The 25,867-nt window shown below is 33.5% G+C and overlaps 3 protein-coding genes across 4 annotated transcripts in view; 2 read left to right on the top strand and 1 right to left on the bottom strand.

Annotated features, from left to right (window-relative positions):
• The window catches only part of LOC133182209 (poly [ADP-ribose] polymerase 1-like), a 550,802-nt gene that overhangs the window by 27,561 nt on the left and 497,374 nt on the right, over nucleotides 1-25,867 (bottom strand). The window lies entirely within an intron of this gene.
• Nucleotides 1-25,867, top strand: part of LOC133182217 (COMM domain-containing protein 10-like) — a 249,974-nt gene that overhangs the window by 63,233 nt on the left and 160,874 nt on the right. The gene's annotated exons all lie outside the window — the stretch shown is intronic.
• Nucleotides 107-25,867, top strand: part of LOC133182206 (ADAMTS-like protein 4) — a 30,581-nt gene continuing 4,820 nt past the window's right edge. Inside the window, exons 1-10 of one of the 2 annotated variants that reach the window (XM_061316961.1) lie at nucleotides 107-421; nucleotides 10,961-11,036; nucleotides 16,767-16,894; nucleotides 17,033-17,084; nucleotides 19,313-19,415; nucleotides 20,667-20,797; nucleotides 22,074-22,278; nucleotides 23,337-23,509; nucleotides 24,867-25,314; nucleotides 25,608-25,740. In XM_061316961.1, coding sequence (XP_061172945.1) covers nucleotides 408-421; nucleotides 10,961-11,036; nucleotides 16,767-16,894; nucleotides 17,033-17,084; nucleotides 19,313-19,415; nucleotides 20,667-20,797; nucleotides 22,074-22,278; nucleotides 23,337-23,509; nucleotides 24,867-25,314; nucleotides 25,608-25,740 — 1,463 coding nt within the window. In that variant the 5' untranslated portion in view covers nucleotides 107-407. Of the gene's footprint in view, nucleotides 422-10,492; nucleotides 10,846-10,960; nucleotides 11,037-16,766; nucleotides 16,895-17,032; nucleotides 17,085-19,312; nucleotides 19,416-20,666; nucleotides 20,798-22,073; nucleotides 22,279-23,336; nucleotides 23,510-24,866; nucleotides 25,315-25,607; nucleotides 25,741-25,867 lie in introns of those variants that run through there. The other variant, XM_061316960.1, reaches the window with a different exon arrangement.

Genomic DNA, 25,867 nt, shown 5'->3' with positions numbered 1-25,867 from the left:
CCTTTGACAAATTACGTGCGCCGTCAAGCATGAAGCGTGTTATGTGCAGGGATTTTTTGTTCTCCTCTTCTCCTACGCGTTTTAACTTAAACTCTGTATAAGACGAGAGAGGAAATTTAGATGTGTTACAGTTATGTTCATGTGCTTGTATTTGCTGTATGAGTTTTCGTAAAACTGATTTGGTTATGTGTGACAGATTGAAAATGTTATCAGCTTCAATCAAGAAAGAGACAACTGAATAATTTTAATTTCTTTAAGAAAAAAGTCAACTTTTCAAGTTTTGTTCATCACGTTTTTACGTAAAAAAGATTGTGAATTCGTTTTTGACAGGAATAGAGAAAAAAAAAATAAAACTGGTTTTGAAAAAATAAATTCGGAGTTAATTAGCAGATCGACCAAAAGAAAAAATGAAGCGAAACAGGTAAGCTCTATTAAATCATCGCATGTTAATTTGCTGTAGATGTAATTAACTAGTTTGTTATCTTTGAATTTACGAAAATTGATACTACTGATATGTCTTAAGCTATTGAGAAAACGTTCATGTATGTCTCTTCTTTGAATAGAGGGTTGCGATGTCGGCAACTGATATCCAGGGCTAAGGGCCGTCTTTTAACATTGAACACATTTCTTCTACTAAATAACCCTGTAAATGTTTTTGTAGAAAGAATGAAATGCGCCCCTATGCAAAATGGAATTGCACCCATATTTTTTTTCTTAAAAGATTTTGAAAAACACCTAAATGTTTTAAATTCCTGAAGATTTTCAAGATGATTAAATTTTTGAACCTAAACAAACCTTTAATTCTGAGGAAAACATAGTATATATTGTAGACTCTGATTCATAACCCAATCTTTGGTTAACAGGACCAACTCAAGTAAATGTAATAAACATTCCTTAACATCCATATCGCAACTTTTTCATTCCAACATCTAATACCCTCTTGATATAAAAAGCTTAATGATTACGTCCCGCTGTTTAAATAGCTTTAACATCTCTATTAATGCAGTGAAAGCCCCCACAAATGCAGAACCCTTTCGTAGTTAGCTGTTTTTATCATTGTATATAATATACATGTACATGTATCATTCTATCTTGCATGTTAAATCTATTGAATGATTATAATCACTTTGTTAACTGATCAAATAGTTAGCATATAGATGTTTGCATGCTAATGCCAATTATACTTGGGTAGCATTAAAGGTAATAAATACTCGTAGTAAGGATTTTCTCTCCAGCATACTTAAACAATGGCAATAATATACATAATTCTTTTACAAAGATATTGTTCTGAGATGTTCATACATTCTCAATTATTTCAAATATTTATACTTAAGAAAAGGGTCTTACCATAATTATATAGGTTGTTGTTTATTGTTTTTGTCAGGTTTTTGTTGTTTTTTGTGTGGGCAAGTAGTTCTGCAAAGTGTCATATTATTTAAAATCTTTCTTTCGCTCTGTATTAGTGGATTTACACAAATGGAATAAAACCTGAAGCTTTTCCACATTTTCTACGTTTGTCTCTCAGAAGTATGATAGAGCGGTAAATGACAACAAATTCCACAGTTTTGTGCCAAAATAATACATGTTATACACAGTAAGAACTTTGTGTTAATAGAACATTGTAATTCTATGATTCTGCACTCCGTTTTCTATGACAACAACCTGTTAATAATCAACACTTTGCCAAGATCTGCATAACCCAAAGCGTAGGGCGTCAAGGTGCTACATGTACATGTATAATTAAGTCTGGTTAAGGCATCATATACAAAAAACGTGCATGTGTTGATACATGTAATACCAGCAAAATGGGGAAGCGGTTGATTTAATAGAATTTTGTGGGAATTTTTTTCGATGAGGAACAAGAAGAAATTTAACACAATTGAAATATTAGCCATCTCTGCATAAATATAATAATTGAAAAAGTCGAATCAAGAACAATAAACAGAGTGTGGGGGTAAGACCCTCGTCAGAGCACCTGTTACATCCTTAAGATAGGAATTAAGGCGATTAACACAATTTATATATATAGAAAACAAGGAAGCTCCATTATTGTTATTCCCTTTTACTGAAGCTTTTACCTGTATACAAACAAAAATATTGAAAGGTATAGAAAAAATATATCTCTCATTATATTATTACAAAAGCTGAGGAGTCTCACTTGAATAAAAGCTAAATTTAATTCGTAATTACTTTTAAGAATCTCTTGTAATCAAGAAAAAAAAGATCACGTATTTAGGATAAATTTGTCTCGTGAAAACGAGATTTTTTTCTCTTTTTGGTTTATTCCGTACACCATAAATTGTGAAGGAGAAATCCTTTTCCCAATAATACCTTAAATAGAGGAACTAACGCCCTTTAGAAGTCCCGCTTTATTTTACAAAATGTGCACATATGAAACAGAAACGCATACTATAGATGTTCTTTAAAATACAAAGAGAAGGGGCAGCTAAATTAAGATTTAGTAATTCTTATGAGCAATGTTTTATTTTTTTTTTTAAAATGTGTAGGAAAAATGTCAAGTTGCATTTAATAAAATGTACAAATATAGTAAGCATAATAAAGGACATCAGAAGTCACTCCCAATAGGAACAATTAGTTTGAAGTGTTTTTGTGAGATGATTTTTCTATCTTAAGCTTATGACAAGTAGACTCATCACGATACGAAACATGAGGGAAGTATCTGCGCTCAGTCCTATTTAAAGAAAAAAATTCTCAAGTGATAATGAAAGTGCACTTATCTATTCCTTATTTTCTATACCTCCCCCCCCCCGGGGAAACGATAAAGGGGAAGGGGGTTATACTAGAATCACCATGTATGTCTCTCTGTCTGGCACTCTGTCTGTCGATCTAACCGTAAACATTTTTTTTCCAACTTTGTGGAATACATTCTCACCTGAGATTTTTTTTTTTCATTTTTCAGATTAATTTGTTAGTTTTCAAAATTTTTTTATGAAAGATTCCATTGTACATGTATATTATCTCTATAACAAGAATTAGAAGACTAGTACTGAATTCTTGTTGGTCCTTTTTTAAAGACATAATACAATAATATGGATACATCCGCATTTGACATTCGTTAATCATAGTCTATATAAGAATACATGCTATGATTAATATACAAATATACCTATTTTGAATTTCAAAGTATAATAATTTATTAAAAACATGTCTCCGAGAATTTCAGTACTTTTTGAAAATAATCAAAACATTAAACGTATATGTCATGCTGGTTTCATAGCCAATTTCATTAAAGTAGAGAACTTTAAAAAATGATGAATGAAACGTTTTTATGCGTAAAATAGGGAGTGAACGTTTATTTGGAAAGTTTATCTTAGTCTTCAATAATATTTCATTTAAAATAAAAAGAAAATTGAATCGTCAAGGTTTCATTGGGGTGCCGAAGACATTGCGCAGAGCGCTTTCATTAGACTTTTCCACAATTAAATTGCACATGCATATATTCTATACTTGTTCTAAATCAAGGAATACGACAAAAAAGTAAATGAAAGTCTTCAGTTAAATAACAATTCAACACAAATTAATCACATATCTAAATCTATGGTCATTATAATGACCTTAATAACAAATATAACATATCACTGGGTCGTATTTTGACTGACTTGTTTCATACCAATTGACAGGCCTTTATTTTTTACTGAATTTAAATACGTAATGTTCGTCTACCTGATCAATACATAGGGCTCACGTCGAGTGTGATCGGTAAACAGGGGATGCTTACTACTCCTAGGCACCTGATCCCACCTCTGAAATTGGGGTCCGTGTTTTATGCCTTCTTCACAGAAATGTATTGTTTATAGATTTTTTGAGATCGATCATTGTTATTTTTACCTTTTCATTCATATCTGCACTACACTTTTTCTTCTTGTTACAAATCGAATTGGGCATGATTTATATACATCGTGTAAGGTATTTTTTATTGAAGTGGATAAAACGCAACATTTTACAAACACGAATGAAAATCTTTAAATATTCACCACGTCAAATATAATGCTATGTCTACTTTAAGGACAGACGATACAAACAAACAAAAATGGATACTGGATTGGTATATATTTTTGGTCCTGTCTTGGTTGTGAATGGTGCAAATAATAAATTACATGTACTAAAATATTAAGAAATTGTAAACTTTCAATGTTGTTCAAAATTCTACCTTTCTGCAACCATCCTTATTAAGCTTTACAAGTTTTGGTCACTTGCAATCCCATTACTGTGAAACTTTGAATAAAAAATTAAAAAATATGCGGTTAAACTTATTCATTTTACTTATATAGACATGACTCAAGTTGTTATTTTCGAGATTTTTGATAAAAGTTAGTATTATCTGTCCTTCATTGCCTCTTATTCCTTTCCTCTGTAAAATAACGAGAATAACATAATAACATTTCTTTGATGCTTTAAGATCATTTTTAAATTTTACAAATTTTACAAAACGAACTTAAGAGATAACATCCATTTCACAAAGATGACACTGTATACGTATCCCTAGTTTTTCGATGGTGCCATAAGCTATAGACACTCTCTATCATTTAGTGTGTTATTATGCCAAGTCATCAGGTGACCTAGATATCAAGCCGATTACACTGCAAGTAAAATAAAATTCTAGTTAAAATTCAACATCATTTAGGAAAAAACTACCTTGACAAGGGAAAATGCATGTGAAGATAACATCAAATTTCTCTCGGTCCACCAAACGTTAGTAAAATGCATAAAATCGCTAACCGATATGATAAAAAAGTCATATTGCATTGACATCCATGAATGTAAGTGTGAAATGAACAAATGTTAATTAAAGTAAAAAACCGTGTTAATGGCAGAAAGATAAAATTCAGCGGTAGATTAATTTCGTTTGATTTTTTTCCGGAGATATTCAATCCAGACTTTGAACGTTGAAAAAAAGTTCACTTTGATTCATAAAAGTCTGTAATTTACAATTTTTTGAAATAAAATCCAAGGAACTAGAAAAAACAAGAGGCCCATGGGCCACAACGCTCACCTGAATAACTTTGGCCCTGCTGTTCTTCACCAGATGATCTTTTTGTAATACCTATTGTGGCCCCGCCCTACCCACGGGGATCATGATTTTAACAACTTAAAATCTACACTACCCTAGGATGTTTCCATATAAGTTTCAGCTTTACTGGCCAAGAGGTTCTTGAGGAGAAAATTTTTGAAGATTTTTCCTATATATTTCAATGTAAAACTTGGATTCCCTATTGTGGCCCCGCCCTACACCCAGGGGTCAAGATTTGAATTCTTTAGAATTTACGCTGCCCCAGGATGCTTCTACAAAAGTCTTAGCTTTTCTGACCAAGTGGTTCTTGAGAAGAAGATTTTTTTTCTATATATTTCAATATAAAAATTGGATTTCCTATTGTGGCCGCGCCCTGCCCCCAGGGGTCAAGATTTGAATTCTTTAGAATTTACGCTGCCCCAGGATGCTTCAACTTAAGTTTCAGCTTTTCTGGCCCAATGGTTCTTGAGAAGAAGATTTTTAAAGATTTTTTTCTATATATTTCAATGTAAAACTTGGATTCCCTATTGTGGCCCCGCCCTTCCCCCGGGGGTCATGATTTTTACAATTTAGAATTTACACTACCCCAGCATGCTTCCACATAAGTTTCAGTTTGTCTGGCTAAGTGGTTCTTGAGAAGAAGATTTTTAAAGATTTTTTCTATGTATTTCAATGTAAAACTTGGATTCCCTATTGTGGCCCCGCCCTTCCCCCGGGGGTCATGATTTTTACAATTTAGAATTTACACTACCCCAGCATGCTTTCACATAAGTTTCAGTTTGTCTGGCTAAGTGGTTCTTGAGAAGAAGATTTTTAAAGATTTTTTCTATGTATTTCAATGTAAATCTTGGATTCCCTATTGTGGCCCCGCCCTGCCCCCGTGGGTCATGATTTTAAGAATTTAAAATCTACACTACCCCAGGATGCTTCAACATAAGTTTCAGCTTTTCTGGCCCAATGGTTCTTGAGAAGAAGATTTTGAAAGATTTTTTTCTATATATTTCAATGTAAAACTTGGATTCCCTATTGTGGCCCCGCCCTTCCCCCGGGGGTCATGATTTTTACAATTTAGAATTTACACTACCCCAGCATGCTTCCACATAAGTTTCAGTTTGTCTGGCTAAGTGGTTCTTGAGAAGAAGATTTTTAAAGATTTTTTCTATGTATTTCAATGTAAAACTTGGATTCCCTATTGTGGCCCCGCCCTTCCCCCGGGGGTCATGATTTTTACAATTTAGAATTTACACTACCCCAGCATGCTTCCACATAAGTTTCAGCTTTTCTGGCCCAATGGTTCTTGAGAAGAAGATTTTTAAAGATTTTTTCTATGTATTTCAATGTAAAACTTGGATTCCCTATTGTGGCCCCGCCCTTTCCCCGGGGGTCATGATTTTAACAATTTAAAATCTACACTACCCCAGGATGCTTCCATATAAGTTTCAGCTTTTCTGGCCCAATGGTTCTTGAGAAGAAGATTTTTTAAAGATTTTTTTCTATATATTTCAATGTAAAACTTGGATTCCCTATTGTGGCCCCGCCCTTGCCCCGGGGGTCATGATTTTAACAATTTAGAATCTACACTACCCCAGAATGTTTCCACATAAGTTTCAGCTTTTCTGGCCCAGTGGTTCTTGAGAAGAAGATTTTTTAATGACCCCACCTTATTTTTGTCTTTTCTTGATTATCTCCCCTTGTAAGGGGGTTTGGCCCTTTATTTTAACAATTTAAACTCCCCTTCACTCAAGGATGCTTTGTACCAAATTTGGTTAAAATTGGCCCAGTGGTTCTTGAGAAGAAGTTGAAAATGTGAAAAGTTTACAGACGGACGGACGGACAGACAGACGGACGGACGGACGACGGACAACGGGTGATCAGAAAAGCTCACTTGAGCTTTCAGCTCAGGTGAGCTAAAAAGTGAAATTACGATGATGAAAACATAAAGTCTGTAAAATTCAGTTCACGATCAAAGCTTTCAATCCTTACCGAAGATGAAATTGGTGTGGAAAACTCTATCTCTGATATTTAGTATATATATATATATATAACAAACTTAGATTCAGTTTAAGCTATCTAATCCGACATGTGCAATCCGTTTCACTGTGTATTCCGACCCTTTAATATAAAATTCCCACCTTGATCCGACACTCTGTCTATTCCAACTCAAAATTTGTCTCCCAGTGCATTTTGGATTAGATAGGTTTCGCTATTATTTGTGTGATTAATTAGACCCCCCTCTAAATTTTTTATAAGCTGTCCATACAAATGTAAAATAAACCATCATGCCATAGATTTTTGAAAGAAAAAGTAACAGTTATTTTAGCTATTTTAGTATTCTCATACCCCATTACGTAGGAACTCATTTCAAGTTTTACTATAAGGTTTGTGGGAATATTAGAACTGACAACAGCTTATAGAACATTGTTTCAAAAGCGTTAACAATGCTGAGTTTGATGAATTTTCTTTGTATACCACAAGGAAACTGTTATATTTGTCATTTTGGTTTAACTTTGAGGTGCAGTTTGTCGACTTTTTTTTTGTTCCAGTCACTGGCTCCTGTGTTTTGTTTCTAGCTTAAGTTATTGGATTTTTATTTTAAATTTTAACATGTCTACCTAAGTCTAAACGCATTGGTTTCGACACATTTTATACAAAATTTTATTATTCGATCACAAAAACTGTTTTTGATTATAAGCATTTAAAAAATATAACAAGATACTTATGGACCACAACGCTCATCTGAGTAACTATGGCCGTTCTGTTCTTCATCAGTAGATTCTTTTTCCTACATATTCTTATGTAAAACTTTGATAACTTTTTATGGCCCCACCCTCCTTAAGGCTTCATGATTTGAACAAACTTCAATCTACTCTATCTGACGATGCCTCCATGATTTTAACAAATTGAATTTACAATACTTGAGGATGCTTCTATACATTTTATGATGTATATATATGACTAATAATGGATTTGCTTTTCTTGAGAAGAAAATTTTTAAAGATTTTTCTGATATATCCCAATGTAAAAATTTGACCCCCTGCCGTGGCAATGCACTACCACCGGTAGTTATGATATGAGCAAACATGACACTACCCGAGAATGCTTCCAAGTAAAAATGACTAATCCTGGCTTTGTTTTCTTTAGAGGAAGTATTTTTAAAAATATTTTCCATATAATCATATGTAAAACTTTGACCCCATTTTATGACCCCGCCCTACCCCCGGCGTCATGATTTGTATAAACTTGAATTTACAATACTTGAGGATTCGTCTGTATTAATGACTAATAATGGCTTTGCTGCATGTTCTTAGGAAGAGGATTCTTTAAAGACATTGCCTATATATATATTCCTTGAATCTGCAGTATGTAATGAAGCTATAAAATAACTTTCATCTTTTTGGCCCAATGGTTCTTGAGAGAAGATATTTAAAGGATACAACCAAATTTTCACGAATTCCTTATTATCTCCCCTTGAAAGAGGGCGTGGCACTTCCTATACCCAAGGATTCTTTGTGGCAAGTTTGGTTGAAATTGGTCCAGTGGTTCTGGAGAAGTCGAAAATGTGAACAGTTTATGGACAATACACGAAAGACAAAAAGAAAGACAGATAGACGGACCTCAGACACTTTTTGATCAGAAAAGCTCACTTAAGCCTTCGGCTCAGGTGTGCTAAAAATAAAATCAGACTGGTGATTGTTTTTTTCCCTCATTAAACTCGTAAACTAGAAAGGGTCAAACATAGAGAAAATGACGTGTTTTCGAAGTTGCATCAAAATGCCAGTATTATTTATAACTGACATGGGTTGCAAAGGTTGAATATTACAAAGAAAACAACAAAAAGATGAAAGATAGCTCCTTTGGATTGAGGTGGCTAAGTTTAACACCAAGAAGGAGGAACAGAGCCAATGCAAAATATTAATTATCACTCAAAACGCTATAAGCGCTCACTTAATTACAGTCGCATGGAACGCACAGACTCCAGACATGCAGACACGTGGGATCTGTCCCCTGGCAAATAGTTCGAGTTGTCTTTGTTTTTCCTACTTAATGTTTATTGTTTCAGGCAAGTAAGCAAGTCAAATATAAAAGACAAACGAAACAAACTGTGGTAACATTTTTATGCGGCAATAAAGTTTCAGCCACAAATGAAAAAAAAAGAAATCGTCATTCTAAGCCGTCTCCTTTCGATACTTTGGATACATAATTTGTCATCCAGCCAAAGCGTTTACATTGCAAAGGCATCCGGTTACCAATTTTAAACAGTGTTGCCAATCTGTAGAATTTTTACTGCATTGTTTCAGCGTAATTTACTTCTTATCTTCAATTAAGAAAGTATTCTAAAGTAAATTTAAAAATTCTTCCCACCTGAAGGGAACCTTTTGAAACCTATGTTCACTTAAGTTAATTTTATGAACTATTTCGCACAGATTGGTTACATTCTAACACCAGCTGCTGAAACTTCATAAGAGCGTAAATTAGAGAGCTTCCAGTTTTTTGATAATTTAAACCGAGACACAGAAGTTGGGATGGAAGTAATTATTCTTCTCATTTTAGAACATTTCATCTGATTTATTATTTTCTCTCTCTCTCTCTCTCTCTCTCTCTCTCTCTCTCTCTCTCTCTCTCTCCGATTCTTTTCAAATTAACATTTTCAAATATCACACAAACTTAAACATTGACAAGCCATTAAAAAGCCATTTCATTTAAATCTGAAGATATTCGACCAAGTCTTCAAGACATTTGTCCTGGAATAAATTTGTTTTTTCCAAAAACATTTTAAATTAAAAAAAAAAAAACTTTTGAAGGCAGGTCATTTTTCTTGCATGTTTGTGAAACATGGGTGGCTTATTTTTACTTGCAGTTGATCCATACATAAATGTAATATTCCTGATGATGTATATTTAGTAGCTCGATGATGTGTTTTAACCATTTTTGAATGTAAATGAATTAAGGAAACAGAAGAAAACAAAACAGTTAGTTTATACATTTTTCCATGTTCAAATTGAAAAGCAAAAATATTCAAAACACACACACACACACACAGAGAGAGAGAGAGAGAGAGAGATTACGTACAATGTATATACAATTAAAGAATGGTTCATATAATTTAATGAAATACCAAGAAATCAAAGTTCAAACAGCTGTAACCCATGCAGGAGTCTTTCCACCGCCCAAAAACATCGATATGCCTATGTTCCCTTTCGTTCACTTGATGATCCAAAACACTTCATCCTGCGTTCTTGTATACATGCACTTTTGTAAATTATAGAAGTGCAGAAACTGCTCAGATATTCCGGAAAAGATCCGAAGACAATATTCTGAGAAGCAGATTTTGACACTCTTAAGCACCACTTCCTACTACCGAATAATCAGATTGAAGTTTCTTGTTCTTCTTTAAAATGTCCTGTTCTTATAAGGGTGATTGCAAATGAAAAAGCCATTTGCTGAAGACAATACCAGTGTTTCTCAGTGCTTAATACAAACAGATTGCATAATGAGATCGTGTTTCAATAGGAATTATGCATCAAAGGAATTTCAAAACAGAGTAATCTTTGGCCAACAATCCGGAAATACATGCTTTTATTAATGAGTCAGTTAGTAAAGTGGGGAAATCGAAATTGCTAGGTTTTAAGCAATCAATTAATTTTGAAGGAAACGGTAGTGAACAAAATTTATCGAGCTCATATTTACGGATTTCCTCATACATGGTATTGTGTTCCAAGGACACCTTTAACATTGTACAAAACTCGATATTTTAAAAATTCTAATTTGAAGTGGAGATATCTAAATGAAATTATGACAGTTAAGACATTTAGGTAAGCAGGTGTTTTTGAAGATAGACATAGACAATTTTGCAAAGCTATTAAGCAGATAATTCAGTATTCTGTAAAAATTGTAAAATATAAGAAACATTGATATATATATTTGCAGTTTGGTCGTAGCTCCGTGTTTGTTTGCCTGTATCGCCTTGCTTCAGCTCTCTGAAATCTCTGCCAGAAGACACGGGGTAAGTAGGAATTATTTGTGAGGCATATTGAAATACGAATAATCAAAATTTGAATTATTGCACGTCTTATATACTTCAAAAGATATTTTGTGAGACCCTATCTACCATATGGTAATAGATATATTTCATATGTTATCTGTAGAGAAATGAGAGTTTCCAGCTTTCACTTATGTTTCCATGTTTATGGACATATGCAACGTAGTTCTGAACTTGTATAACTGAATAATTAACGACTTTTATAATGGTTAAAAATGCTGTAAACTTCTTCTAAAATAAATTTTAAAGAAATACCAGCTTAAACAATATGATTAGTCATTATTGTACAATTTTCTCTGAAAAACACAAGGATTTTCATCATTTGATATTTATTCAAAACCCTTGGTTGTATGTATGCTGACTTTTTTGTGTAAGAACATCTGATGGTATTATGATTTTAAAAATTAAGAATATCTTGAAAAATTATCAATAAGTAATGTACTTTGTAAGGTACGTTGCTTATGGCTTTAATACTTGATGAACAGATAGACATTATAACATTCTTAATAAACGATTGGTTTGAAGGAATTTATTTTACCAAAAATAAATTTGTCTTTAGAGTCAAAAATAAGACAAGGTGATGAGTATACCAGAAATGTGTTCATGTATAATTGGAAATGCATATAATCCTTTATCTTCTTTGATATGCTTTCATCGTGTAAGTATGTGTCATAAAACAGATACATATCCTTTGTCGTGCATGTTTCTCAAATAAAACAGCTATTCTGATTAAGGTTGTGCGCTTTAAGGTATATAGTAGTTAATCAAGTAATCACACATTCGATAACACCTAGACGTATTGGATGTACAGAGAATTATAATTAATTGGTCAATCCGGAGTAAAGTGTCTGAAAATTTAATCTTTTAGTTCTCCTTAATGAGTAAAGAATTACTGATACACTATATAATGTTTAATGGATATCTTAGTCTAACTCAAACCTCTCGTAAACCGCAAGAAATAATCAATGACATGTAGTTTCGGGCAGGTGTTTACACATGAAAAAAAAATTGTTATTTTTTTTTTTTAATTGTTCGTTAAAATCTTTGATAATTATGTACGCAGAAAAAAAATCACTGAACATTTTTTATTCAACGTAACTAATGGATTATTAGATAATTTTAAACGAGAGACACACCCTTTCTAGAACTAGAACTTTAATAAATTATTGAAATCTTGAAATCATAAATACATTTTTCTATACCCGATCGAGTAAATTCGAAGAAATCTGATTAACATTACCGACATATTTTAAGCTGATATGAAAATAAAAATGACCGAATATCTCGGCGATCATCAGAGCTTGTTCATTCTATGTTGCATAATATGTTGCCATTTTCGTTCGACTTCAAATATATTACACCCACACCGAGTGTTGTCTTTTTTAACTGACTAGCCTATATAGGTTTACAGAACTGCGTAGTGTACAAACAAAATCAATTATCTTCAGTATTTCTCCGTCTCCAAAAAGAAATCTAAAAATTCCAAAGAAAAAGATCGCATCTGTTATCTAGAGAATCAATACAATTACCATAGTTGTTTATTAAATTCAGTGGATGAAGAAATATATGACAAATGTTTTAGATTGTTTACCAATGCGTTACATGTAACTCTTTAATGACATTAACTGAAAGAGGAGAAATTAGAAGGCTCACAAGCCAAACTTACATATAAGTATTAGTTAAGTTTGACCGAATAATTGAATATCAAATCCCCAAATAGATTAATTTTGACACAAAACAGATGTATCTTCCTTCCACAAATACGACTATGTTAATTTTCATTAAAATGACCTTCACGACATGACATTTAGATATGAGGTTTAGTCAGTGTCATAAGCAATGACACACACAAATTAGAATTCATTCTTATTAGATTGCTTCAAAGTTATGGCACAATTTCAACATCCAAAAATCAACTGTTCTTGACAGTTAAGTTTTGACCTTGAGATAGAATAAGGACCAACTGTTAGACATCAGCAACAGCACACTTAAGCCTGAATAAATTCATAAATAAGCGGTCTTCGGCTATGGCTTGAGAAGCATTTATATATGGAAAGAAAGAAGACAGAACATAGTTCTGTAAAACTATAAAGTCTAGTTAATTACAAAAATGATCTAATTGCCCAGTGACCTTGACCTTTGAGCTATGACCTTAAGTCAAGATCATGACATACATTTAAGCATACGCAACAACCTACGAAATTAATTCCATTAACAGGTTATGGCCTTGACACGATCAGAGGGAGATATAATATAACACTTAAGGGTGTTTTAAGTCTGTAATTTAAGAAAGTAAATTTTACTCCTTAGTGTTGAAGTTGAAAACTAAATCTAGTGACGCATTGCCACAATTTATATTTTTCACTTATTAAGTAAAGTGAACATCAACTTCTGAGGCCCTTTACCGATTGCCGTCTTTTTGCATTGTCCTTATCGTAACTGAAACAAGTCTTTAAAAAATTTCTTATAACATTGCTTTCACTCGTAAAAAGACAAAAGTTTTTGTAGTAGTTTTTGAGTTATCTACGTTCCATAAAGAGTATACAGAAAATGAGAATTTCAGAGAGAGAGAGAGAGAGAGAGAGGGTGGGGAAGGGATGTTACAGATGTCACTAATCTTGGAGAATTTGATATTAAACCCATCTTCTTAATTATAAATTGCTATTTTAAATCTTAAATCAGATCTATTAATCATAATTTTTAATTTGAATTATCGTATTTTTGATTGCTGTACAAAAAACAGTAAATCTTGATACTCTCAAAATTGCATGTTAAACTAGACAGTTATCAAAGTCAATCATGATCATCTTTACTCTAACTTAGGAACACGTACATCCATCTTACCAATTTTCTATCGCTATTTCGTTATAAAAAGAATTTTGATTTAATCATAAACGCAAACACAAAAAATCCTACCATTAGCAATAAGGAAAAGAGATTTAAAATTAGGAGGTATTAGCTTTCAACACAGATGGTGTGTGGATATTTAGATTGACCAACCAAATACCGGTACTCACTACCGTAACTCACAATTGGATAGCCGGAAAACTGGACATTTACATTCGTGCGTGAAAAGAACTAATTTACCCACCCATAAATTACCCCGTATAAAGTGTTTGAAGTAGGCTACTTGAAATAAGCTGGGACCGGGCAGTATAACCTCACTACTTAATAACGGTGGAATTACAGCTGTGAGAAAATACAATGATTGAGAAAATTTTTATCACAAGCCGTTAAATTAATCCCTAAATTAAGCAATGAAACTCCCATAATTAGGACAGCCTTATCAAAGAGAGAGTAATTTTCTTCTGAATGAAATCGACCTCTTCTTTATAATAGTCGACTTTCATTCAGGATAAAGTTATAAACGTACCTTGTTTAACGTCACAGAGATAACTACTGCACCTGCACTTCAAGGAGTGACAAAAACTTGCTTGGTCATGTACTGAACACAAACATTGTTTTCATGTGATGCTGTATCGAATTTGAAAAATGCATAGAAGTAAGTAAGTACAATTAAATGCATAAAAGAGCAGGGTTCACTTAAGGCCTCTTCTGGCCCTGTAAATTTCAGAAAAACCCAAACTGTCCTGATTTAGCTGACAATATTCTTAATTCCACTTCGCTTAATGTGGCCTTCAATCGACATTTAGATATATCGACGACGCATTGTCAATTAAGAATAATTACTTCCACTCATATGTCGATTCGATATATCCCAGTTGGCTTGGGATAGAGGACACCACAAAGTCTTGCGCGTTTGTTTTATACTCGGATATTTTACTAGAAAAAGACGTTAAGGTAATCTAACAACAGCACTTTATGAAAAACGTGATGACCAACTTTTCTATCGTCAACTTCCCTTACTTATGTAGCAATATACCCTTATCACTTGCATATAAGGTTAACGTCTCCCAGTTGATTCGATATGCAAGAGCATGCTCTACATACGACCAATTTTTAAAACGAGGCAAGCCACTAACCAACAAGTTGATGAAACAAGGATATCAACAGTCTCGTTTGAAGTCATCATTTCGCAAGTTCTATGGTCGATACAATGACCTTATCAGCAAATACAATCTATCATTAGGTCAAATGCTGACTGACGTTTTTTATACTAATTGTTAGGCCATTAATTTCTACGGATTTTTCCGTTGACCCGATCATGACAAGAAGCACACGGCGGACGTGACCGGTCGACAGGGGATGCTTACTCCTCCATGACACCTGATCCTCCATGACACCTGATCCCGCCTCTGATGTTTTTGGAGGTTCGTGTTTGCCCTACCCCCGATTTGTATTGTTTAAATGGACTATGAGCTTGAATACTGTTCGTTATCTCCATACGCAATTGAACCCTTGTTGCCTGCGTATCTATTAAAAATGATTCAATTTTCTCGTTTGTCCATACATTAAGACGTCACAAATTGCGTCGTTGTTTTCAAATCCTGAAAATTTGTTCCAAAACAAAGGCCAAAAATTTAAGCTTTTTTGACTATTTTGCATAGAGCCCAACCTCTTATCCAAAATTGAAAGAACTGTTTCTAAGAGATAAAAAACATGGTAATTTTCGAGAGGGCTCATATTTGAATTCTTTGCTTAATGTTCTCAAATACACCCTGCAAAATTCAAAATCATCGCAGATTTACAGAACCTGGTTTTTAATATCTGGACTTTCAGAGAAAATGTTTTTATAGGATATGAAAGCACTTTATTTTGATGTTTGAAAATGGACATAGGATCATGGTCAATTAGTTGCAATTAATTGGTTTCACAGAACGGACCGAATGTGTACGTAATTGTAACGTATAGACGTCTAAGAAACTTAAATGCGATCTAAGACTGATTTCATCATCACCATCACTACAATATACGTGTACTGATATTATGAATACAACTTACTTTTTTTATTAAACATGTTTCTAATTTGATGAAAGTACCACGAACATTAGCTAAGTAATTTAGATTTGGTATGTTTAAAGAATTACAAGCGTATAGTTTTAGTGAACGGCAGCGCATAAAAATCATTAACAATAAGTATTTAATGATTATAAAATCTTTTTTAATTTGATTTTCGTGATGTTAAAATATGTTGTTTCCTGCGTTTTTCAGAACATTACCATTAAAACTCAAATTGCAAATCATAAATTGCGTTTACAATACTTAAATCTGCAGCCTACGCCTTTGATTTGAGTAACATTTTCCTAAGCACCTGCATGTAAGAAATTTCTCACTGTTAAAGTGACAATAGATGTTATTTCAATTCCTTTTATACGATGTAGATCTGTTTTTGCAATGAATATGTCATTCGACATTACATAACAATTGCAATTACATAACAATTGCGAAAGTCTGTTCATTTAGAGACGAACAGGTGTATCTGTAATGTTAGGGTACGTTAGAAGTATGCAGGTCTTGAGAGTATACTACATTTTGTATTATTATTTTTTCATATAAATTCTAGGACACTTTAGCTATTTTGAGACACTCTTGAATCCATACACAGTAAGGAAGGCCATAAATTAGATGATGGCTTACATTCCAGATCGAAGTTTTGGATTAAATAATTTTTTGACCATTTTAGAGTTAGGGATGAATTGATCCAGCCAGATTTTTTGAAACTACAATTCTTTGAGAAAAGAAATCATCATATATTGGCACTAAAGTGAATCCTATTCTACTAATTTGTTTTAGTCAATTCATCATGGCAGATCGAGGCACGGTCATTCAGGTGAACGATGGAGTCAGTGGAGTGCTTGGTCATCGTGTAACGCTGAGTGTGGGACAGGTGTATCGTCAAGGAATAGGGAATGCTTAGAAAAGTACGATACAAGATTGTGTACTTGAAGTTCTATGTTTGTCGTACTTTCTCTCTCTCTCTCTCTCTCTCTCTCTCTCTCTCTCTCTCTCTCTCTGTGTGTGTGTGTACAGTAATAATACAGGCCATCTTTATTTTGTAGTACTCGAGCGTGTACGTCTGAAAGTACGGAATACAAAGTTTGCAATCGACAGGTACTGATTGGATCACCACAAAACTATCCGTTATAATTTTAAAACATATAAGAGATTACAGAGAAAAATATCTATATTGAAAGAAAAAATACGTAAGAACTGTCCTTTTTGTGTCGCCTGCAGAGCAGAGCGGCACTAAGGGATCACTTTACCCGACGTCTGTCTTTCTGTCACACCCTATATCTCAATAACTGAAAGAGGCATTGATTTGATATTTTGCACAAATATTGCTTGGCACTATGGCTTTTGTAAATTACCATAGTAACTGGCCTCGTGGCCTTGACATTTGACATACTTTTCACCAAAATAGTTATAGTGCCGATATACAGCATATTTTTGACACTTAAGAGGTAAGTCTATGCTATTTAGCATGTGCACTGTTTGTCATAAGACAATATGAAAAATACCAGCATTACAATCCACTTGACCTCGACCTTTGACCTACTTTGCAAAAAATATATCGAACAGTTTAATTAAACTTATGACTTTTGAATTTTGAGAGGCAAGGTTTAGATAATTAGCATTTATACATGTTTATGAGCTCATGATAGTGTACTTTGAAACCCTATGATATTCAATTACCACACAATCATATATTTAAATACTATGAAAATACATCGGGATCGGTATTCCACAATGGATCGTGTAGACTTAGACTGGCTTTGCCTGTCTGATACGATAGAGACAGGCAAAATCCAGGCGCGGATCCAGAAATTGAAGTTGGGGGGGCGCAAGAAGTAGGCAGGGGGTCTGGGGGGCCGCCTTGAGGCCCCCAGTGGGTCCAGGGCGAAGCCCTGGTGGGGGCGAAGCGCCCGGAAGCTCCTGGATTCTAGAGATTTTGAAGGGTAAAAATGAGGTCTACCGAGAAGACATTTTTACATTTTCTCGACGAAACTATGATTTACGTTAACTTTGACAATTTTAGGGGGGGGGATGCGCCGGGTGCGCCCCCCCATTAATTCCGCCACTGATATCAGTCTAGTGTAGACTGAGAATTGCAGTAAAGACAGACTGAAATTGAATGATTATTGGAAACACGTTTAGCTCAAGAAAAAGTACTGTGAAACTGTATGAAATTCAGTTACCACACAAACTTATATTGAAATATAGTCTGTTCAACCAGACGCCCGGCTGTCTCCGTAGACTCCGACTAGCACGTCGGAGATTTACGGAGACAGCCGAGTGTCTGGTTGAACGAGCATGAAAATACATCGGGATCGGTATTCAACAATGGATCGTGCTGACTGACAATTGCAGTAAAGGCATACTGAAATCTCTTTTGGTGGATTGTTGGAAACTTGTTTGTTTGTTTATTGTTTAGCATATTTCACTCATATGGAGACGCCACCACATGCCGATGGAGAGCTACAAATTTTGACCTATACTCGGCACTGAGGGCCATTGAGCAGTGGGGGATCTTTTTCATGCCAGCACCTACTGCGACACGGGACCTCGGTTTATACGGTCTCATCCGAAGGACCAGTCTCCACGTCCCACGGTGGGATTCGAACCCGCGACGTAAGGATCAACTCCTTACTCCGCGACTCTAGAGCGAACCCTCTAACCACTGCGCCACGCGGGCGACGATTGTTGGAAACACGTATTAATATGATGACAAATAGTTATTTCTAATAATTTCAATTTAATTATTCATTTGAGGGTTATGGAACCATATTTTCTTTGATTGTCAGATTCTATCGTAGTCTTATACTATCCATGGATGCCATTTTTTCTTTGCAGGCAAATGCATGAACTCAATCTATCATGCTTATAGTAAATAAAAAGCTGGTCACTATTAGATTTATTTACACCTTTAATGAAGCTACAAAGCAGGCGACAAATGTGTTTCTTGGAACACTCTAGTTTCTGAAATACATTCTCCAACATGACTACTTTAGAAGTTATGTTGCAGATTCTTAAAAAAAAATGTATCAGAAAGGATAGAAGCTTTATATGTGTTTTGAAGGCATGATTTATTATTCCTTTACTTAGTACAAAAATCATTATAAGAAATATGAAATATCTGTAATTTTTCTAATATTCCGTGATCAAGTTAATTACTACATATCGATACCTGAAAAGTGCATCAAGCGCTGTTATCAATTCACTACTATTTATATTCCTTCAGTAGTTGACATGACAATTTATCTGTTCAGGACATCAATTCTTTAAATGTTTCATTAAAAAACTTAATGTTTTGTTTCTGTTTTGCAATGGAAATGTTTTAGGAATGTACATCAAATCAACAAACCCTTCGACAGCAACAGTGTTCTTCACATAACGACAAAAAATTTGGCGGTAGAAACTACCGATGGCAACCGTATGATATAGGTAATTATTAAAATAGAAGCTTTTTATTATGTCGCAATGAATTTACTGGATGGAGATAGAGAATCTCAAAGGATGCAGTTCATTTCTTTAGTAGAGTACGTACACTGTATGTCTGACAAGATGCTACAAATTTCGTTTAAGAATTTTTAATTATATTTTGCTCAAAATAACATTGGCAATGTCAAAAGGTAACATCTGTATTATGCAACAGAGGATGTAAGATATGTACACATAGAATTGTATTTGAAAGAAATTCCAAAAACGTAGATCAAGCAGAAAGATAAACAACATTCATGGCATATGTTTGTTATTGTGACAAGAAAAGATCTTGGCATGTGGAAAATCGTTACCCTCCTTAACGTTTAAAATTTGATCCAAGAAACACAATGTATGGAATTGTATCGTCAACAAAAATGCTTGTGCAGGGTTTAGATGCCATCGAAGTCACATCATGTTAAAGCGGAAAAGCGACACCTAACAGGAAGTTGAAAGAGATGAGAACATGTGCTCTCGTTTTAAGTTTCTTCCCCAGTGTTTATAAAATGCATGTTTCTAAATAAACTGATTGGAAGTGTGGTCCTGCTCAAAAATTACAATGTAGTTCATTGTGAATGAAAAGTTGGAAAGGCTTTTCTTTGATGAAAGTTTTGTTTACCTGTTACAGTCTCGGTGTTCTTTACCGTGCCGGTTTTGCTAGCCTTTAGGTTTGGGATTGCTAGCTTTTGAAATCTAATGAAATCTTAAAGATTTTCAAAAAAAAGAACAATTTGTCTCACTTTGATTCATGTTTTGTATGCACCTACATGTAATTTTGTAAATACATGTATTAATGTCTTTTCAATTAAAATGTGTTTTAATGCATGATAATATAAATCTTTCTAATGCTACAAATCAGCAAGGGTACTCAGAGTTCACAAACCTCTGCCAAGCCAGAACAATACCCATCCTCTAATTTAAATCTGTCACAATCTATAGAAAGTAATGTAAACAAACTATTATGTGCATGCGAGTTTCGCACCATCACTGACTCGCTAATGTCGAATACTTCTTACAAAGTTAATAGTTGAATATAAATGAAACAATTAACAAACCAAATTACAAACTAGACATTGTTCCTTTGTACTAAACCTTAGTTTAATGTTTACATGTAGGTTGCTACATGAAGATATTTATGTCGAAAGAGAATCGGAGGATTAAAAAAAGATTCAAGACTTTTAACTAATCAGATCTAATCCTTTTTATCTTTTATAGGCAAAGATGAATGTGATTTAACATGTAGGGCGGAGAGATATGGTTTCTACAACACGTTTCCTGGGCATGCACAGAACGGTGCTCTTTGCAACAAAGATCAAATCTCAGTCTGTATTGAAGGCATATGTACAGTAAGTTTTCACAATTTCGACTGTGCATTTTGGATATTTTTTTTTTTTCATGTTCTTGAAGCAAATACTTTTTTTGCTATGAAATATAATCGGAATAGTGTCATATACAAATTGTAAAACATGAAATAAAGGTTGTATTTAAAGTTGACTAGGAATGTCAATTTTTTTCAATAATTCATATTCGAATATTCAATGAAAGTATTCGAATATATTCGAATATTCGATAAAATAAATAAAATCTGGTATATTTTAAATATGCATCATCCTACTCTCATGAAAGGTTTAGTGTAGGTATTCTTATATTTGAAATAAAATTGTATGAAGACTTTTGTGGGTGTACAATAAGGAATTCCATTTGATACTTGCCAATGTTTGAAATAAATAATTGATTTAAATGTTGAAAAGTATAATTTTAACAAATGATATATGTGTATTTATAGTAGCTCGAAAGGAGGAACCAGTCGTATTACCAAAGGCAAGATAGTCGTATACTGTTCAGATTTCAATATGTGTAATTAATTACAATTATCAGCCTAATCAGAGATATGATTATAATCTTATGATACAATGTTTTTAAAATATAAACAAACAATTCCATAGACAATTTTCCTAGGTATTTAACTAATTTCCCGATAATGAATATAAAATTCAGGATTATGTACAACCCGAGATTATCAAGTGATTTACACATTTATTCTGAAATTGAGCCCTATACAATATTAATTACAGACTAATTCTATCGGACATTTATTTGAATGATCAATTAAATTTGTTTTGAATAAGTATACTGTTCACGTCTTTTAGACATTCTAATAAGGTTTTCATTTCGTTGTCCTCGATTCTAGATCCGATCGTATTTAACTAATAAAAAACTACGAAAGTACGTTTTGTATTATATAAAGCATTATTATTATAATTCCTAAACACCTTACTCAAAAAAAATAATTTAGTAGATCTATATAAGATAAGAAAATATTGAAAGTAATCGGGCGATCGAAATTGATCGCTAGTAAATTAAACAGGGGTAATAAATTCCAGCACTGTTCTAATCAAAATTTATTATTCACAGTACTTCTTTTTATGAAATCTGAAAAACACTGAATATTCGAATCTTATATTCATATTCGAATATCAACGCATCGAATGAATATTCGAATGTTCGAATATTCGTTGACATCCCTAATTTAAACCCAACCAAATAATTCAAACTAAGAACATGACAATGGTAGAAGCATTTTTAGCAAGACTATGTGACATTGTACATGTTTCAATTTAGAATGTAGGATGTGATGACGTAGTTGGTTCTAAGACAACTCGTGACGTTTGTGGTGTTTGCAATGGCGATGGTTCAACATGTCGCATCGTCAAAGATGTATTTGAAACCACAAAATTAAATTATGGTTACAATGAAATAGGAACTATTCCGACAGGAGCTACAAACATCAATATTACTCAATTGGGCCAAAGTAGAAATTATATAGGTATGTTATATGATAATTTCTGTCCACGAACATATTTGAAGAAATTTGTTTTCTTGAAATTGCCTGAAACCCCTTGTTCAAGGAAGAACTATCTGACTTGTGTTATCCTGGAGTCGGTTAAAAAAATACGAATTTCATTTTCATTTTCTTAAAATTTCACCGGAACTGGACGCCAGTAATTGCAATTGTTGAACAATGGATGTCTGTAAGACTTTTGTTAGCGGAATACTAAGTTTTTTGGTGCATGAATGTTACACATACAACTTTTAATTTTAAAATAATTTTGTTGTTATAATGAATTCGAACCAGCCAGCTACTAACCATTCGTAACATAAACAGTGTTATTTAAATTTACCGCTCCAAGGTTTATTCATAGGTATGGTAGTTTCAAAGAAGAAGAATTGGTTCATTTTCGTATTAAGTGAACCCGTTTTGGTGCTGAACATAGCTTTGGCGGTGTTTAAATTAGTATATAACTGGCAGAGATATTTGACAAAAAAGTAATTCAATCTTAATTTGTTGATTCAAGATTTTTCTTTTGCATTGTTATAGTAGATGTATTTTGTTGATACATGTGTATCATATAGAGTTCTCAATTCATTTGTTAGACATTTGCTATATGTGCAGTAGGACGAGAGAATATTTGAAGGTTTTGTATAGATATATTTACATCCACTAAATATTTTCTCCTTTATTCCTTAAGAAAACCTTAGTTTTTAATCAATCACAACACCGCTAAGCAAAGCACCTGTATAGATTTCTTGAGCAGCGGCTGTTCCATCAATGAAACATACAATGATGTACATTTCAATAAGATACTATTTAATGTACTTAATCCCATTCTATATATGATTATTGATACAGATATAAATATAAACAATAAAATGTCTTTCTTTCTTTCTTAGTACGGGAATTAACGTTGCAACTATTGCAGAAAAAAACTACACAACCTGCTTACGCGGGTTATGTTTTTTTTTTTCTGCAACAGCTGCAACATTAATTCCCATACTAACAACCAAAGAAAGCATTTTATTGTTTAAATGAACTTTTAACTTTAGCACTGCGGATATCGGGAGGCAGATACTTTCTGAATGGAAACCGGCGATTGTCACGTGACGGGAAGTATAATGCAGGAGGAGCAGTGTTTCGATATCACAGCAGACAATCAAATAAATGCCCAGGACAATGTATTTTATCGAAAGGCCCTACAACAGAAGCGATAGATATCATGGTAAAAACTATTTAAGGAATCACTGTCTAGTTTGTTGGGTATACCAGGGCGTCAACGATAGTTGGAAACATTGGATAATTTGCATAACGGGCGAAGCCAGTTATGCATAAATTATCCCGCGTTTCCAACTGTCGTTGATGTCCTTGGCATACCCAACAAACTTAGACAGTGATTCCTTATAGTTACATTTATATATGAAATAAAATTGTAAATATAAATTTTAAAAATGCTGTCTAATAGATTTAAAATACACGAGGCACCCCATGTTAATTTCAATAGTCCCCACCCACTGACGTCAGACAGAAAGATAGCAGAACGAGATTGACATGCACATTAGGCTTCTGACCTTTCACTTGACGAAATTCACATTGAGGTGTAATTATTAAGAAATAAACTCACCTAAATTTTAAATCGTTATTACAGAGAAAACAATCAGATATGTAAATATATAACAATAAGATATTTGCGCAAATGATTGCTACAAAGATAAGACTGGACTGACAAAATAAATAACGCTGTTAAATGAGTGTTTTCTTAATGGGCGGAGACATGCTATTTTGTCATGGTTGTCTCTCTGTTACAAAGTTGTGACAAGGCTATAATTTTGACACGCATTTGTAAAGTGAAATTAAAACTTAGTTTGTTCTTGCTTATATCCCATAGGTGAAAACGCACTTTGACTCAAGGTCATGCCACGAAAGGTCCAGGCTATTGGACCATTTTGTTGTAGAATTCGTGTCCAATCTCTGGAGGTTTGAATGGATTTAAACTGTAGTATTTTGCTGTCCATTATATAAGAATGTGTCGATTTTGATTCAGCCAATATTTTTAAGACAAAACCAATGAAAATAGAGACTGAAATCGTATCTTTGCTCTACTTTTAAAACTCTTGATTGGGGTTGGTTAAAACATTAGACTAAGTATGTAGTCCATACTGGTCTAAACAAATGATGCCACGATCTTATTTTCAGGTCATATGTCAATGTTACCTAAAGAAAATTAGATATTGAAATACTTTTCTTGTCTAATCGAAGAGCTCTGCAATGAATTTAAACGCTTATTTATGTTTTGCTAATGGCTGACGGCCATTTTAAACTCCAAAGTCAAGGTCACTGGATAATACGAACTTGAATCATGTAACAAATATTTTTGATGAATTTTCAAATTTATCACCTTGTATTTTGTAAACCATTATATATTTTAGAACATCTCATCAAGATCACATATAGTGATGAACCAGGGTAAAATTAATAGCGTGGAAAAACATAATTTTTTGTCCGAAAAAATCTATAATTCCCAATTATTAATTATGACATACTAAAAGAAGTGTTGGGAATAAGCTTATCATTTATTATAGGTTCTTTCTTTCGGACACAATCCTGGGATCTTCTATCAATTTAGCTTGCCGCATGGTCCGAAATCCCAAAAATCCTTATACGATGCAATTATAGTTGAAGACGATTTTGGCGGGAGTCATAATATTTCTCGCTCTGGACATGGATCTGGAATACCTAGTCCTTCATTAAATATCACCAATTCCAAAAACCATACAACCAGTGGATCTAGCGCCATGCCTGGCTACACACAGAGTTTTACCTTTATGGAGAAAATGAATAAAAAGTCCAATGATTCTTCTCAAAGAGGCGCTCTCACAGAATCAGAGACTTTCTATAAGTCTCAGTCGGACAAACAACGGCAGACAATAAGGACCGATCCTTCATTTGACGATAATGCTATTCCGAGTGCCGATGGATTCCGATGGGAAATCACGGGATATACTCCATGTTCAGCAACATGTGGCCAAGGTAAAATGAAAATAAAAATAAAGAATCTTAAAAGACAATCAAAACATGTACAATTTAGATACAAAGAATTTATTTCATTTCAGTTTGTGGAATTATATACATGCATACATACACACACATATATATATATATATATATATATATATATATATATATATATATATATATATATATATATATATATATATATATATATATATATATATATATATACTGTTCAGTCTCCTCAGAGTTTAACTTAGAACTTGTATCAATTATTTTTGAGGTCTTTTGATGACTTCTTTGCTTCAAAGGTACGAAATCACCTTTCTTGGAATGTTTTTATGGAAATACACGGGTAGAAGAAAATCGTTGTTTGATGGCGACAAAACCTGGACTTGGATCACAACCCTGTGCTCTAAAGCCTTGTCCAAAATGGGAAAACCAGTAAGTATTGAAACAACGCTCACAAAATATAAAAGTTATATAAACATACTATTATGTATATGTATAGTGGCTTATAATCCTTGGGAAAAATCAACCAACAATTTTGATGTCCGATGTCCTTTTTATG

This window comes from Saccostrea echinata, unplaced genomic scaffold (genome assembly GCF_033153115.1).
Source record: "Saccostrea echinata isolate AGI-Se365-2 ecotype Australia unplaced genomic scaffold, CSIRO_AGI_Sech_v1 ptg000009l, whole genome shotgun sequence".
Classification (NCBI taxonomy): domain Eukaryota; kingdom Metazoa; phylum Mollusca; class Bivalvia; order Ostreida; family Ostreidae; genus Saccostrea; species Saccostrea echinata.
Note: the sequence above shows the minus strand (reverse complement) of the source record. Positions and strands in the feature narration are given on the sequence as shown.